This window comes from Galeopterus variegatus, unplaced genomic scaffold, assembly GCF_000696425.1.
Source record: "Galeopterus variegatus unplaced genomic scaffold, G_variegatus-3.0.2 Scaffold723, whole genome shotgun sequence".
Lineage (NCBI taxonomy): Eukaryota > Metazoa > Chordata > Mammalia > Dermoptera > Cynocephalidae > Galeopterus > Galeopterus variegatus.
The window spans coordinates 57,082-73,106 of record NW_007726834.1 but is presented as its reverse complement, the minus strand read 5'-3'; the positions used below and the strand labels follow the sequence as shown (position 1 = coordinate 73,106).

At 36.3% G+C, this 16,025-nt stretch overlaps 1 protein-coding gene across 2 annotated transcripts in view; it reads left to right on the top strand.

Annotated features, from left to right (window-relative positions):
• SPOP (speckle-type POZ protein) overlaps nt 1–16,025 on the top strand; it is a 67,523-nt gene that overhangs the window by 32,137 nt on the left and 19,361 nt on the right. The window contains exons 2-4 of one of the 2 annotated variants that reach the window (XM_008571795.1): nt 3,361–3,409; nt 13,526–13,669; nt 14,727–14,848. In XM_008571795.1, coding sequence (XP_008570017.1) covers nt 13,592–13,669; nt 14,727–14,848 — 200 coding nt within the window. In that variant the 5' untranslated portion in view covers nt 3,361–3,409; nt 13,526–13,591. The remainder of the gene's footprint in view (nt 1–3,360; nt 3,410–13,525; nt 13,670–14,726; nt 14,849–16,025) is intronic. The other variant, XM_008571796.1, reaches the window with a different exon arrangement.

Sequence of the window (16,025 nt, the reverse complement as noted above, 5' to 3'; positions counted from 1 at the left end):
GGGGGGGGGGGGGGGGCAGTGTCAGGATCAAACCTGTGACCTTGGTGTTGTAACATGGAGCAGGACTGTTGCTTTTACTCAGCATGAGATGGGAAGTTATTGGAGGTTCCATAAGAGGCCAAGATTAAACTAATACAGTAGTCCTCCCTATCTGCAGTTTGCTTTCCTGGGTTCCAATTACATGCAGTCAATCACATTCCAAAAATACTAAATGGAAAATTCCAGAAATAAACAATTTATAAGTTTTAAATTGTGCACCATTCTGGGTAGTGTGATGAAATCTCATGCTTCCTACTCTGTCCTGCCTCAGTGAATCATCCCTTTGTCCAATGTATCCATGCCACCCGCCCCTTAGTCACTTAGTAGCCGGTGTTGCTTATCAGATCAACTGTTGCTGTATCACAGTGCTTGTGTTTAGAATAACCCTTGTTTGACTTGATAATGGCCCCCAAACTCAAGAGTGGTTATACTGGCGATATGGATATGTGTAAAGTGCTTCCTTTAAATGAAAAAGTGAAAGTTCTAAATAAGGAAAGAAAAAAAAATCGAATGCAGTTTCAGGCATCCACTGAGGGTCTTAGAATGTATCCCATGCAGATAAGGAGGGACTACTGTAAAAGGAAAGAATACTTGTGTCCTGGCTTTGCTTTTTCAGAAGCTTTTGTTTTTTATATTTGGGTATTAACTAATGGCTCCTGGTGAGTAGTCATACATAGATTTAAACATTTATTTATGTCAGTACAGAAAATTTCCCTGAAATACAGATCTTAGGTATTGCATTTAAATTCAAAGAAAGGAATTATAATAGGAAATCCTGTCTATAGGTGTTCATTCCTGGGTGGCCCTGCTTTATTTCTGAGTTCTCATCCTGAATTATCTTTAAAAAAAAAGGTGTATTATATGCAAGACATTGTATTCACCCTTAAATTCTGGAGACTAGATAGATATTAGGTTATTTTAATAATGTATGTTTTGAATGTTTTATTATGAAATAATAGGACATAAAAATACACAAAACATAACTGTATAGTTTAAAGATTAATTATAAAAAGCAAAACCTATATAACCACTAATTAGACTTAGAAAATATCATTGCCAGCACCCAGAAGAAGCCTGCTGTATATTCCTTCTAGACCATAACCCATACCATTGCTCAGAGGTAACCTGACATTCTGACATTTGTGATAATCACTTCCTTGTTTTTCTTTAAGATTTTACCACCTAGGATTTATTCTGAACTGATATAGTTTAGTTCTGTCTGTTTTTAAACATTGTATAAATGGAATAATATGTGAGCTTTTGTGTTTTCTTTCAGGACCTAATAATATATTTGTAAATTTTGTTCATGTATATAATAGAGTTGTAGTTCAGTTTCAAATAGCATTCTGTTATGTGAATATATCACAACTTATGTATTCATTCTGCTATTGAACATTTGGATTATTTCTAGTTGTTGGCTATATGAACAATGCTGTTATGAATATTCTTGTTTACCTTTGCTGATAGACATGTATGAGAGTTTCTTTAGGCATATATTTGGGAGGGAAATTGGCTGGATCTTCAGTTTTATTAGATAATAAACTTTTCCTAATTAGGAGTACCAATTTGTCCTTCTATTAACAGTGTGAGAGTGTCCGTGTTCCTCCCAGCCCTTACCAGTATTGTCAGACTCTTTTAATTAATTTTGCCAGTCCATGGAACCTGAAAATGTTAATTCTAGCAAATTAACTGAGAAACCAAATCCTTAATCTTAAAAAAAATTACAGAGTAAAGGACTAAAGGTATTGGTTTTTGCTTTAAGAATCACAACTATTCAGATCATTTTCATTTGTTAAAATTGTTTGATATCTTTTGCCTAGGAATACTTAGAAAGTCTTAAAGGCATTTATCTTTCTACCCTCAGAGGGTCAGGAACTTTGCTGTCTCTTTTACCACTGTGTCTCAAAGAATGCCTCGCGCAATTGGTGCTCAGTAAATATTTGTTGAATGAATTTGACCTGACTCCTGCTACTTTTGACTGAACAACATGGGATTTTTGTAGGCTCTATTTTGTGGTATCTGATCAAGACTGCCTGTTTTGGGCCGGCCCAGTGGCGCACTGCTACAGTGCGCCGCTTGAGAGTGCGGTGGCGCTCCTGCCGAGGGTTCGGATCCCACATACAGACCGGTTCCCGCTCACTGGCTGAGCGAGGTGTGGGAGCAACACCGAGGGTTGTGATCCCGTTGCCAGTCCCGGTCCAGTACGGGCGCAACACTGAGGGTTGCGATCTGTTGCCGGACACGAAAAAAGACAAAAAGGAAAAAAAAAAAAGACTGCCTGTTTTTAGTGTCAGTTGTTTAGCACGATGTTTAGTGATAGCCCATTCCATTACTGATAATAACCAGAAACAGTTTATCAAAATCTATTATAGCCTAAGAGAACCTTATTTGTACAGTGTACTTGTTAAAGTTAGTGTTTACATTTTCAAGAAGAGATTCTAATTTTATTTATTTTTTTGGCAGCTGGCTGGTACAGGGATCTGAACCCTTGACCTTGGTGTCATAACATCACGCTCTAACCAACTGAGCTAACCAGCCAGCCCCAGAGATTCTATTTTTAAAGAATCATTTACCCATGATTTATGCAGTACTTCATTTTCCCACAAAAGATAGCACCAGAATTTTCTGCCTAGGTTAGGTTTCTAGAAGCCTTGCAACCGTTCTTATTCCTATTTCTGGTTTGAGTCACTTTGTAGGATATGGTAGATGGTTAGAGTAGGGGTGTTGCTTAGCCAAGATACCTCACCAGTCTTCAACAGGAACCACTTTCTGTTTGGATTAATCAGTATTAATCCAGTCTTTAGTGACACCGTGCCTCCCCTCAAATCTCAGTGTGACAGCTATTTATTAAAACCATAGGATATATGGCTTTGGTTAAATGTGTCTTGGTTAGCTGTAATTTACCCACAGAGCACTTTTTTAAAATAGTATTTTACATAAAAACTTAATTGTAATTTTTTCAGCATTTTGTTGGGGGTTGACAAAAGTAATTACTTCTCATAAATATTGACACAGAGCAAGTCACTTATTTCATTTTTGCTGTACTCTTAGGCCAGTTCATTAAAAGAACTAGCTTGGATTTCTTTCTTTCTTTTCTAAGTATAATCTTTTTCAGATGACTAAAAAATAGAGCATTCAGAGCTAGTGATGATATGTAAGAATGGTATTTTGACTTGTAAATCCTTTTTACTAGTCATTTCTTTGCAACTGTATTACCTGCTTTTTGTGAGATTTTCCCTTTTAAGAATAGCCAAGTAAGTAAAGACTTGTGTGAAATTCAGAATCTAGTTAAGTCTGATTCATCATCTCTATTTCCAACAGATTTCCTGTTAGAGAAGACAAATTAGAGTTTTCCTACTGACTTAACTTGGTGAGTTTTTACATAATTTTACTTTGAACATAGTTTAATCATGAGGAAAAAAGCAGAATGAGATGCATAGAAGTATTTACCACGACTTTAAAAAATGCACATCTTGAGTGCTATCTACTGTTTCATTTCAGTGTTAAGTGGTGGGTAAAGTGGAAGTCAAATAAGGTGAACATGTAAGTTTTTTTTTTTTTAATAATGAGTAGTGCAATGTTAAAGAAACATTTTTTATAAGTGGCTTCAAAAAAAGTTTTATTCTAAATATTCTTACCTGAAGTAAATCACAATTTATTCAAGTCTTCTCTGGTGACTACTATATGTAGAATAAGGCTTTACACTAATAGTGGAGGAGAGAAAAGATGTTTGGGTTTAAATTTTAATCAGAGGTTGATAATACATGATATGGAGGCCTTAGAGTATGATTATTTTTCTTCCTAGAAAAGATCTTCAGGGAAATTAGAAATATAGTTTATAAAAAGAGATACCTTAAAGCAATTCATGGGCTTCGTTTTACTCTATAAACGGAGTTGATTTTGAGCAGATTGCCTTTGTATCTTAGAGCTCATCTCTCTATGGATAACTTAGAAAAAAAATCTATCATTTTGGCTAGCATTAAAATTTTTACCTCAAATGCTATGGTATGTTTTTAGAGTCTTGTTGGTGAAATAGGTGTTATTGCATTTTAATCTTTTAAATTCTGATGCAGATCATCTGGAGCCAGGAAATTCTGTTAAAACAGACATTCTGTCTAACTTTCCCCTGTTTTGTCTGCCTGTGTGGTTTTACTTTTTCCTTGACTCATGAATTTTGGAATGAACACATAAAACTGAGAACTTCCTGCCCATCCTTTGTTCCATTTAGTTTACTTAGAACCTTAACATTAACATAGGATTTGGCTTCTTTTTTTTTTTTTTTTTTTTTTGATAAAGCCAGCTTGCATTGTGCATTTCACAAATGAAAGGCACAGTGTTAAGCACTTTACAAAAATTATGTTAACCTGCAATAACTTTAAAAGTAGGTCTCTTTCATTTTTATAATCACATAGCTGGTTAGTGGCAGAGCCAGGATTTTAACCCATAATCTGAGAGTGGGCCACAGCTTTTTTTTTTTTTTTTTGGTCTTATTTTTAATAACTTTAGAAAAAATTTATTTTCTGCAGACGTTTTCTAGGTAAGGTACATAGGTCCATGTAAACAGTAATCAGGTTTCTTCAGTGAAGATAATAAAGGAGAAGATTAAAAGCATACATTTATCTCCATCTCTTTTCCAAAGTTGGAGGAAGGCCTAGGTCCTTTTCATAAAGTGTCTCCAAGAAATACTGAATTCTGTATTGCTAGATGGTAGTAGTTAATGCCAAACATATGGGTTGCCCTTGTAGTATACCAAATGCTCTGGAGCAGGTGAGCCTTTTCAATTTCCAAGTTAATGAACTTATTCAAAATTGTATACCCTAACACTAAGACTTTCTCCTTTGAAATTAATTCCTTGTGCATCGTCTGTAGCCAAATCATGTTAGCAAGAAATATTATAAATGGCTTGACTAAAGTATAGATGGCCAAAGAGAACCACCTGTTGAATTTGTCTTCTGTGAAGGCCAGAGGACCCCATGGGGTTATGCAACCTCTGCCTATTTGTTTCATGAAATGACTCTTCTGTTTTTTAATTCCTTACAGATTGGGCACGATTAAATAGTATTAGGACCAACCCTTTCATCTGTTTAGTATTTAGATTTTATAAGTTCTTCATATTCATAGTTGAGGGGAGAGGGTGAAAGATCATAATCTTTTAAATCTCACAACAGCTTTGGGAATAGTAACTATATAATAAATAGAATCTTCTAACCCATAGTGTTTTTTCCCTCTTCTTCCTGCTCCTCCTCCTTTTTTTGATCCTTTTGCAGCTCTTGTTCATAATAAGCAAATTTTCTCAGCCTAGAGGAGAAATCTTTGATAACATGTGGGATGTGTTAAAATGTTCATCTTTCCCCAAGTTTGCTCTTTGTGGCCCTTGAGATTTTTGCCCAAGACATTCCGTGGGAATAACACATGATTCTAATTTCTGAGAATGAGAGGTTGCTGATTGTTTGGTTTTGCCTTTCTAACTTCATTTCTGAAGATGTTTTCTTTTGGAGCTGAGACCCACTTTGAAGTAAAATAGCCCCTTTATAATCAGGTTTGTTTCCTGATTTGGAGTCATTTTGCTCCATTTCAGACATCTCCCAACTGATGGATTTTGAAAGTGATGTTTGGAGAAGCTTAATCTGATGAAACCCATCTGCGCTTTTTTTTTTTTTTTTTTTGAAGCAGCTGAAGGGGTTTTTCTTCCTAGCAGGGGTTCCGTAATTCACAATATCATTGCATCACCTGATGGTATCAACCTGGACCTTGTGAAACCTGTACTTGTTGCAGCTGTGGTTTATTCTGCTGGATCTTCCATCCAAGTGCAGACAGAGGAACTATTTCCTCTTATGCGAATGTGTTTAGCTCAGTAGTCATTTGTGCCTAAATTAAAAGGCAAAACAAAAACTCAAGAAGTCTTTATAAGGCCTGAGGAGTTGCAGTCCTACAAGGTGGTTGAGTGACATCTGCCCCTTTCCAGGACAAATGTTTGCATTTGGAGCAGAGATGCATTGCATTCTCCCTGGACATATTTTTGGGGTAGAAAATTATGCTAATATGTCTATATCAATAACTCTTACATAATGGATAGTTTTTGGAGGGAAAGGATGATTCTCTAGCCCTTAAACTGGCAATACATTTTTCTGCGCTGATTTTTTGCTAGAAGAGTTACATCCAAAGTGAGAATTATTCCGTATTTTAACCTTTGAGCTGGCTGCTAAGACCTCCTTGGGGACAGGGACAGTTTGTAGTTATTTATAACCTGTAAGAAGGGCAGTAAGGCTGTAAACAGCCAGCACACACTGAGGTTTGGGAGTCAGTGGGAGCATTTTGTTGTTATCCAACTGTGTTTAGTGACTTGAGAGTCTTTCATGTACCTTCTTGTTCATCTTCAGCTTGACTTTGGATGAGCCTTCCTAGTGAGGATATTTCTGTAAAACTGTATCTTATAACACTTAGATTGAGGAGAAGGAAAAATAGCCTTTTTAATGCACTAAAACTTATCTAACCCTCACAATCATTTCACAATCTGTACTTGCCTAAATATCTGTAAACTGGGAAGACCTTAAATGTACTGATTTATACATATAATACTATACTTGTATCTGAGTTTTCCTTATATACAACAGTTGCAAAAGCAATTCAGTTCTTAATTAGAGAAATATTTGGCTATGCCAGAAATGCGTGTGTTCTACATCTTAGCCTGATATAGGAAAACTTAGTTATGTGCTTAGAAGTGTTAAGATGTGTCTACATGTATATACATGTTTACACATATATATATTTAATGTTAATTATCTTTTCTCCACATGTCAGTTTTAAGGGAACCAAATCCAATGTCAGATATGAAAATTATAGGTCAAATCTAAGTAAATCCTAAGGATCTGCCTCGACTTGATTGGGTGGTCAGAGAAGACCTCTGAGGATATACTATGTTTGATAGGAGAACTAAATGACAAGAAGGAACCAGATATGAAAAGACCTGAGGGAAGAAAGAGCTTTCCAGGCTGAGAAAAGAGCTCATTTATTCACAGAGTAGAAATAAAGGCCTGAGTGACTAAAGGCATAAGGATTGAAAAGGGTAAATGTTAGGTGAGGTAAAGGAGGTATACTGAGGCCATAGCAATCAGGACAAGAAGGTCAGTTTTATTCGGATAATGATGGAAGACGCTGAAGAATTCCCATGTTGTCTCTCATATGCATCTGATTTATGTCTTCTCACAACTTGGAAAAATTGTTAAGGCTGCTAATTCCTTTTAAAAAATTTTTATTTACTGTTTGAATAGGTAAAATATTTACATGGTTCAAAATTCAAAAGGTACAAAAAAGAATACAATGGAAATTCTTCTTCCTTCTCAGGTACCCAGTTTCCTTCCATGGAAGTACTTGGTGGCCCTAGACTCTTGTGTAGCTATTCAGAGATATTCTATGTATATTAAAACAAATATATATTTTCTATTAAAAAAATAGAAAGGGCTTCCTTGTTCATTTTTTTATAAATGTTTATTATTACATCGTTTATCGGTATCATAATTTATTCAATAAATCCACTGCTGATAGACTTTTAGGTTATTTCCATTTTTGTGTGTTTAGAAGTAGTGCCACAGTGAAAAGCCTTTTCTATTTGTCATTTTAAATATGTCAGTAGGAATACATTTCTAGAAGTGGAATGGCTGGATCAAAGGGTATGTGCATTTCTTATTCTGATAGACATTGCCCATCACAGAGATTGTAACTATTTATACTCCAACAAGAAATGTTCTTATTACCCTGGGCAAGTGTTATCAAACATTTTGATCTTTGCCAATTCAGTGGGTGAATCAATGTGTGGTTTAATTTGCATTTATCTTAGTATGAATGAGAGTTGAGCATCTTTCCATATCTCTGAGAACCATTGGTATTTCCATTTCTGTACACCATTGGTTAGTCTTTTCCCATTTTTCTGTTAGCCTGTTGCTTTTTTCTTCTTGATGTGTAGATTTGCTTAATATTGCTAAATCTCTCTATAGGTCAGTGTTGAAGAATCTAGAAAATGAAAACAAAAAAGCAGTCATTTTAAAAATTTTACAAAGCATGAACCTGATAGAAGATATAAGAGAAACCCCAGTCTTTCCTTTGCCGATCGAGGTCTCTCTTTATTGCCCTTAGTTTCATTTTAAGGAATGTCTGTAAATTAAGAAAAAGAAAAAAAGTACAATTAGTATTTTGTTAGACTAGATTGAACTGCAAAAAGTTTACTCATAACAAATATTCAAAAGTCACTCAAACCTTGCAACAGAGGAAGTCAGTATGATGAGTAAATAACTGTCCTTAGGGTAATGAAAAAGAAATTACTACTTCCTGGGCTGTATATATATTATTGAGTATACTGTACCACAAAAAGCTCCTTTTAGTTCACATTAGTTTCTCAAAAATGAGTATAGACAAGTCTTTTATAATTTTTTTTTTTATTGTCAACACCTTTTTGGCATCTGCTATTTTGGAAAATGTACACGTCTCTCAAGTTTAAAATAATTATGACAATGGGATTTTTCTTTACTTGGAAACTGTGCAAGGCTTTAAACCAAAAGAAAAAAAGAAGGGAAAGACAGTCTTTTTAAAAGTTCATAACAAACCATTCTCTGGCAAAAAGCTATGTTCGCAGCCATCTAGCACATACATGCTAGATTATGTTGAACCACATAAAATTGCCAATATTCAGCTATTCTTGTCATACAAAAGAACAGTTTCATGGTTCAACCTAATATCTTCAGAATCTTATTCCTATCATTTAAAAACTGACAGATGTAAGGTTAACTCATAGATACCATGTATAAGATTCACGCCTACTGTCTTAATAGGTTTATTTATTTTATTTTTTAATTCTCTAGATGAGTAGACTAAATTGGTGTTGGAGGAATGCTCTTGGGGAATAAAAGATTTAAAAATAACTGCATAAGCTGTCTGTGTAGCACTTTTCAGAGAGTGTTTCAGCCTGGCTCTGTATGATAGCTTACCTGCACGATAAACTATTGGGACATTTTCCTGTATTGTACATTTTCCCTTGTTTTAATTCATCTTCTATCTTGAAAGAATTCTGATTATGTCAGAGTTTGAACTTTAGCTGCCGATTTGTGTTTTCAAAATGGAGGAAATTATAACCACTCTTTCTCCCCTTGCAGAATGAAGATATACTTGATACTGGATTAAAAACTCATTTTTACCAGGGCTGGGATTTGAGGTGTCAGGCTAGGAGTTTGGGGCTTTGTATGTAACTTATCCAAAAGAAGAAATTAATGATTCTCATTACATTGCAAATCTGATATACTCAGCTTTGTTCAAAGGGCTGTTTTAGAGATATGCAACTGGATAAGTGTTTCAGTCATCAAAGTATTTTTACTGAATATTCCCAGTTCCAAACAAGCTGTGCTAGGTGATGAGGGGATAGATACAAAGAACAATTGCAAGCACCATTTAAAGAGCTTAAAGTCTATTGGAGGCAGCAGAAATGTTCATAAGTAAAAAAGAAGGAAGAAAAGAAGAGCGCTGTGTAGGTTCAGTTGAAAGCATTATCTCTGCATCATGACAGCATTAATACATTTATTTTCTTTTTTACTTCTGTACTCACTCCGAAGTTTAACATTCTAGTTGAAAAATCATGTCATATTGATTTACTTGAATCTGTTGTCAGAAATGATTAATGACTTCATGGTCTCATAACACCTGCTAGGAAGCATTCTGTTAGAGATTGTTATTAGTTGCCAGCTGATACTACCTTCATTGGAATTCAAGCAGTATTATAGATGACAGAGATATTTTAAAGTATATTTCTTGATGTGACGCAGAAGAGGTCAGTCCTTACAGGTCAGGAAATATATAACAGTTCAGCCTCATAGTTGTCAGCATACTAGAAAGTTTGGTAAGCTTTGGAAAATAAATTTCTCATTACAGATCTTGGACAGTCTTGTCTTAACTTGTTTGAAGGCAGGGACAATGTATTTTGGCTCTAGTTGTCTCCTGCAAAGGTTCTCAAACTATGACCCTCAAATAGATCTCCTCTTCTCTAAAATTGTTTTCCTGCTGGGCATCTGCAGCAGTTGGCATGAAGTGCAAGAGAGTTCATGGAGCACTAGGCTACAGTGCTGATGAACACTTTGCCCATGGTGCCTGCTATGAGTGAAATTAATTAGACTTGTGCTATTCTAGTCAATTTCCCTCCCAGCAGGTTGTGTGGTTAGAGCTCCTCAAAGTCTGAGACTGGGACTCCAGTTCAACTAACTCTTGAGTTGGACATTTTAAAAAATCCAAAGAAAGGTAGTGTTATTTGAAAAAAAATAAAATAAAAATGACTTGACTGTAAAATAAGTCAGAACCAAAAAAAATGGCCAAGACTAAAGTAAGTTTGTTTTGTTTTCTGGTTGTTAATAATGGACCTAGTTTCATTAGCAACAATTAAGGCATTAAAATAAACTGGTTTTTAAGATTTGGACTATTCTTGGTCTTAAAGAATTTGTAAATTGTTAATTGTTAAATATATTTGAAGGTTTTTTTTTTAACTTCAAAATAAGCTCCAATTAGTATTTTATAATTGTTCAGTGTAGAGCTGAGCTTGCAACCCACACCTCCAGAGCCAAATTTTATGCTCTTAATTAACATGTAAAATTCACATCTTCTTTGCCACCCTGCCCAAAAGTAGGAATTTTGAAATTTCATTCTGGCCAATAATGGTAACTGACAGTAATGGTAACAGATGTGTAAAACTGCCTAAGATATAATTACTTGTTACTGGACAAAGAAACCCAGTTCTGTGAGAATGTGTTTTCCATCATATGCAAGCCTACCTCAGAGGTGATCACAGTAACATTTGTTCTCTTTTCTTGACGTTATCATGGGATCCATGCATTGCACAAGCCAGGCAGGCCTAAACACCACTACAGTGCTTAGTTTGCTAGCTCCAGTGAAATAGCGCACCAAATGTATAAGACTGTTAACGGCATTTGTGATTACTGGACTTCCCAGTAGCCGAGCAGAGAAGGCAACAGGATCAGTTCTAAGAGTCATATTGTCCATCCATAGCTAAAAACAAACCAGATGTTCAGGAAAGAAATTTCTCTCTTAGATATTATGAACTATATAATGCGTGATATAATGGAACATATTTTTATACTACTGCTACAGTGTTTAAAAAATAAAGCAGAACAGAACGAGGAATAGTATGTACTCAAATACCTGTAATCCCTAACTAACAGATATTTGTATTGTCATATTTACCTCATATCATCCTTATTTTAAAAGAAACATGAGAGATAAACTTGAAGTGTCTTATTCTTTTTCCAGTCTCGTTCTTCTCTCTTTCTTCCTTCATCAAACTGATTCATAGCATGTCAGTGTATTTTTTACTTCTACTGTATGTGTATATTTGTAAATAATATATAAATCTTAAATTTGCATTAATAATGTACTGCACATGTCATTCCAAAACTTGCTTTTTTGAGTAGCACTGTTTTTGATGTTCATGCTATAGATCTAGTTCATTAATTTTAAATCCTGAAATATAGTTTTACATTATATGGAAATAATCCAATTTAGTTATCTGTTCCTCTACTAATGGATTATTAGTTTCTAGTCTTTCACCATTATGAACAGTGCCACATTGAACACCCTTGTCTATGTCTTCTTGTGCCCATGTGCAGAGGTTCTCTAGGGCATTAGTTTTCAAAATGTGATTCTAGGACCAGCATATCAGGATCACCTGGGAACATGTTAGAAATGCAAACTCTTAAAAAGAAAAAAAAAAAAGAAGAAGAAATACATACTCTTGGGCCCATCCCAAACCTCTGAATCAGAAACTGGGGCGGGGTGGGGGGGGGGGGCAGTAGTCCGTTTAAGAGGTGATTTTGATGCACTCTAAACTTGAGAACCACTGCTGTAGCATATATATAGTTAAAAGTGGAATTACTAAGTCCTAGGGTACATGTATTTTCAACTTTGCTAGAAATGGCAAAATTTCTATTCAAAATAAGAGTATGCTTACTAATTTATAGTTTCACCAGCAGTGTATGAAAGTTGCCGTTTTCACATACACAGTATGGCTGATTTTTTTTCTTGCTGGTTTGATAGGTGTAAAATGTTTATAAGCTATTTTATTTCCTTTTTTGGTGAGCAATGTTTTTATAGGATAGTTGACCCTTATCGATTTTGTAGGAAAAATTTATATAACTATTTTATATATTAATAAAGTTATCCCTTTGTTGTGTATTGCAAGCTTTTCTTTTCCTAGTTTGTCTTTTGACTTTATGTTGTTTAAAAATTGTAACCAAATTCACCAGTTTTAAAAATTGTATATATTTAAGGTATACAACATAATGTTTTCATATGCATATAGATGGTGAAATGATTGCCATAGTCAAGCCAATTAACACACCCATCATTTCCTATAGTTACCTTTTGTGTGGGGGGGGAGGGTGGGCAAGAGCACCTAAAATCTACTCTCAGCAAATTTCCATTATATGATACATTATTATTATAACCATAGTTCTCGTGTTGCACATTAGATCTCTAGACTCATTCATCCTACATATCTGCAATTTTGTAACCTTTGGCCTACGTCTCCCCCATTCTACTCCCCCATTCATCAATTTTTTGAATGGCTTTTGTATTTTAAAAATCCTTGGAGGGGAGAATTTTGGGTTGGATTTGATTTGCCATTGGGACACCCTGTTGAGATGTATAGCAGATATTTGAAAATGGTTTGAGAGGTGAGAGAGAGATTTGGGAAACATTTGTGTAAAGGCAGAAATCTGACACTGTTGGGATGGATGTAATTGCCATAAAGAGAATGTAGATTGGGAAAATGAGGATTAAACCATGGGGAGCAACAGTGGAGGAAGAGAATCTAGTAAACGAGAATGAGGAATGATAGACAACAGAGAGCAAGAAGAATCTGGAAAATTAGGTGGTGATGGAGAGTAAGTGGGGAGAGATCTCTAATGCTGCAGAGAAAGGAACACGTCTAAAAAGGGTGTAAAAAGTCACCCTTCTAGAGAGCAGCAGCAATGAGTTGAAGAATAGAAGATTATTCTTAATTTGCAGTAAAAGTGTAGGAGAACCTGAGGCAAAGTTAGAGGGGTAACAAGGTCATTTTGTTCTAAGTGAGTATTCATGCCTCAAGGGAAGAAGCCTGCAGTGAGTTGTATGTGCTGTTAACTATGCTGTCTGCTCCTCAGGCAGCCTTTTAATAAATGTACTTTACATAACTTTTGAGTAAATTCATTTGGTAAAATAATCTTGAGTATTGTGCAGAGGATTAAAATAGGGTTATATAATTGTGACTAGGAAACTACTTTAGATTAGGTAATCTCTGTGGTTAACATTTAAATTTGGGATCTGAATGCTAAGGAGCCGTTTGGATGGTAGGGTAAAGCATTCCAGGCAGGAGACAAAGTTTCCAGTCTCCGGAAGGTCAAATAGGAGAGTATACCAATAATCTTATAAAGTCTTTTTGCTTCTTGGGCCTGACCAGGGTGAAGAGAGAACAGAAATCTTTGCCCTCTGACTTTGGAAATCTCGTTTAACCTTCAAACTGGCGATGTCAAGGGTTCCAAGTCCTCCACCTCCGGCAGAAATGTCGAGTGGCCCTGTAGCTGAGAGCTGGTGCTACACACAGGTACGTTCAAGCTTTCACCCTGTCAATCTTGCATCTCAGGAGGATTTGGTGGACAAAAGGAATAGGATTGCTTTTCTACACTGGGATTTCTCCTTTTCTGGGATATAACTGCCACATAGCAGATAGGAAACATACTTGTCAGCTTTCCATTCCTTAGTTTTCCACATGAGGAATTTGAATCCCCTAGTCTAATGTTTTGCACTAGGGGGAATCTTTGAAACCAGTTCCACTTAACATCCCCCTTGATGGAAATGAGTTCTGAGTTTTGTCTGTTGAGGAAACTGAGTTTGAGATTTGCAACCCCAGGCAGTGGCATCAACAGAGACTCATTTTAGGTGTGGATTTATCAGCTGCTTCCGTGTGTGTGTGTGTGTGTGTGTGTGTGTGTGTGTGTGTGTGTGTCTGTCTGTCTGTCTGTCTGTCTGTGTGTCTGTGTCTGTGTCTGTGTGTGTGGCATCAACAGAGACTCATTTTAGGTGTGGATTTATCAGCTGCTTCCGTGTGTGTGTGTGTGTGTGTGTGTGTGTCTCATTTTAGGTGTGGATTTATCAGCTGCTTTCCCAACTGTGTGTGTGTTTGTCATTTTAGGTGTAGATTTATCAGCTGCTTCCGTGTGTGTGTGTGTGTGTGTGTGTGTGTGTGTGTGTGTGTGTGTCTGTCTGTCTGTCTGTCTGTCTGTGTGTCTGTGTCTGTGTCTGTGTGTGTGGCATCAACAGAGACTCATTTTAGGTGTGGATTTATCAGCTGCTTCCGTGTGTGTGTGTGTGTGTGTGTGTGTGTGTGTGTGTGTGTGTGTGTGTGTGTTTCCTGTCCGTGTTCTTTCTCACTTTCCATCCAGTATTTGTCAAAAGCTGAAAAGCGTTATAAAAGCATGTGGTCAGTGTGAGATTTCTTAAAATTTGGATGAGAGACCTAAGGTGAGAAAAAGCTAAAAATAGTACTGTCTTCCTATCCGGATGATCCAGAGGGAGGGAGGGGAAATGATTATATGATCTTCAGCCTGTGTTTTCAGGTTGCCCATTTCCTGTTTAATTGCTTCCTGGTTTTCTGTCAACAGATCAAAGTAGTGAAATTCTCCTACATGTGGACCATCAATAACTTTAGCTTTTGCCGGGAGGAAATGGGTGAAGTCATAAAAAGTTCAACCTTTTCATCAGGAGCCAATGATAAACTGAAATGGTGAGGAAGAATACATCTAGCTGTAAAACTTTTTCTAAAAGTTGTTATGCTTGGTTTTATGGAACACCTTGGCCTTAGAATGTAAGTTCCTTGAGGCAGGGACTTTGTTTTATTCTTACTGTATTTCCCAGTGCCTAGCACAGTTTCCGGCACATAATAGGTGCTCACCAAATATTTGCTGAATTAACTCAATAAGTATATTAGGGATCAGCAAACTGAAGCTATAGGGTAATATAAACAAGTAAAGAGGGTCAGTGTTGTAAATGATATCTCTCTATACATGGTATGTGAGTGGTGACTACTTGGCAAACTAGTGAGTGTCCTTCTAAAAGTGGTGGTGGCTACTCAGCTTCAGCTAACCATAGCTCTGCATTAGTAAGGGCTGACCATTTCCAGATTTTCTGATTTTTCAAGAAAAGCAAGGAATCTGAATTTTAGCATAAAATCTTGACTTTTAAATTGCCTGCTTTTAAATATTAGAGGAGATTTATTTGCTTATGTAACTGGATTGGCCAGGATGTAGAATGGGTTTGAAGGTAGTTTGATCTAGCAGGCCAGGCATTAGATTAAGGACCCCATTTCCCTCTGCTCTGCCCCTCTCTCCATGATGTTGGACATCTCAAGTCTAGCTTCCTTTGTGCTTGAAAGGATGTCTTTCAGTAGCAGTGGACATAACCCACTACATGCCAACAAAAGTCTTTGAGCTTTCTCTGAATGAACTGTGTGGACAAGACTATGTCATACATGCACTGATTGGTTTATGTCTTTGTTCTCTGAACTAATCCTATGGGCAAGGTAAATACTATCTGGGAGTGGGAGGTCAGTCCCATCCAAACCACATGTCATCTTGAGGAAGAAGAGCAGACAGTTTAGGATACAACTATATGCCCACTGCAAAGACCAAAACACATGTCTCTGAACCACCAGTTTTGACCTCTTATAATCCACTGAATAGGTGTTCATTCATTCATTTACTATTAGTTGGCTGTGTACATTAAGCAAGCATTGTACTACTAGGTATTAAGAGAAATGTTTATTCTTAGACAGTGTATTTAAATCCACATCTTTAGCACAGTTTATAGTAATGTATGTGGCATATGCACTCCCTAGAGAGGCACTGGTTTGGGACACCTGTCTGAGAGAGGTGCCATAATACTGGCAAGGCCTAAGGATACAT